At 31.3% G+C, this 1,637-nt stretch overlaps 1 protein-coding gene across 1 annotated transcript; it reads right to left on the minus strand.

Moving 5' to 3' along the window:
* Positions 1-66: 66 nt before the first annotated feature.
* Positions 67-945, minus strand: NAEGRDRAFT_54976 (uncharacterized protein; the record flags this gene model as incomplete). Its single annotated transcript, XM_002668024.1, has 1 exon — positions 67-945. A coding segment is annotated over one exon (879 nt), but the record flags the coding sequence as incomplete, so codon positions are not given.
* Between the last annotated feature and the right edge of the window lie 692 nt (positions 946-1,637).

Consider the following 1,637-nt stretch of genomic DNA (forward strand, 5'->3'; position numbering starts at 1 on the left):
TTTAGTTTTCACTGATTCTTGATCAAAATATTTAACTCCAAAACTGTGACAATAAGACAAACTCACTGTCTTATTTGTAATTTTTGTGATAGCTCCATGGATTGTCTTATCTGAAATTTGCTTTTTAGCATCTCTTTGGGATCTAATATCAGTAATTACAGAAACAATTTCATCACTTGTTAATTTTAGAGATTTTCTACCTCTTGCTAATGTTTCTTTTCCAGTCAAACTACCATTATCAAATTGTTTCAATAATCTTCCTAACTGATCAAGGGTAATCTTATTTTGCTTGCAATATACTGATTTAGATCCATACTCTCTTTTTGGATACTTTGTGGTGTATTGTATGGCATGTGTATACATTTCTTCTCGTGTTAGTTGTTTGTAAGAGGTAACCTGTTTATTGTTGAAAGATAAAACAGGCATCACTTTAGTATTTGATGATGAAGTGCCAGTATCTGACGAATTGTTGGTAATTTCCTTTTGTTTGATGGTCCATTCATAAATCAAAATATCAGCTTTTTGCATAATATTGTCCTTCGGAGATGGTGATGAAGAAAATAATTTAGAAATAATTTCTTGTACCATTGTTTCTTTAGATGATGATAATCCAAGTGTAACTTTAAATTCTTCTTTCAATAAATCTCTCAAGATTCTATTTGATAATAACCGTAACTTTGTTGATAATTTCTTGCATGCTGCATCATAGGCTTCGAATGATGAAGTAACTGTTTGTGTGACATCTTGGGTGCCATTTTTTTGAGTTGTTTGAGTTAAGGAGCTTCTTTCATCCGGAGATTTTTCTTGTCTTGCATATTGAGTTGTTGATGTTGCCCAATCATTGAATTCTAAAGAGTCCAGCTTTTCAATATCAGTTGAAGAAACTGTTTTTGGTGCTGTGTTGTGTGTGGTTGAGAGTTTAATGGCCTTTCTAATTCTTCTCATATTGTTTTTTTTTGAATTGATTATGTTGATTTCGATCTTGTGCTTTTTATCGGAAAGGTTCAATTTCGTTTTCAAATTCGAACTGGAAAATCCATAAAAATCAAGAATTGTAAAGTCCTTTAATTACGTTTTTATTAAAAAATAAAATTTATTCTAACCGCGAAACTCGCGAGTTGTTGTGTGATAATTCGTACTTTGTTGTGTAGCAATTCGTGGTTTGTTGTGTGATAATTCGTACTTTATTAAAAATTAACAGTAATTAAATTTTTCTTCTTTGATTCAGCTCCGATGTATTTTTATTGATTAAATCTACCTAAAACATTCAGGCAGCAGCCAAACAATAATAAAAAATGTACAACATTTTCCTACACTGTGTTGGCATTATTTCCTTGATGAATTATTACACACTCTAAGGCTGATATTTACATGGTATCGGAGGAAAGATATTTTGTTCTTTATTCCTCATAACATTTAGCCAAAACAATATAGAATCATAAGCTATTGTTGTTACTAACAAAAAACAATTCATACCAACTCTCTCGATTGTTGAATATTCCAAGATGATTCACTGAAGTTTACCATCTTCTCAATGTCATCATCCATATTCACTGCCAACTATTATCAGCTGTAGAACTTTCAGAAAAAAATGGTCATTCGTACAGAATCTTCAACGTCTCTGTCGAGTGTATTAC

Source organism: Naegleria gruberi (genome assembly GCF_000004985.1).
Source record: "Naegleria gruberi genomic scaffold NAEGRscaffold_860, whole genome shotgun sequence".
NCBI classification, from domain to species: Eukaryota; Heterolobosea; class Eutetramitea; order Acrasida; family Naegleriidae; genus Naegleria; species Naegleria gruberi.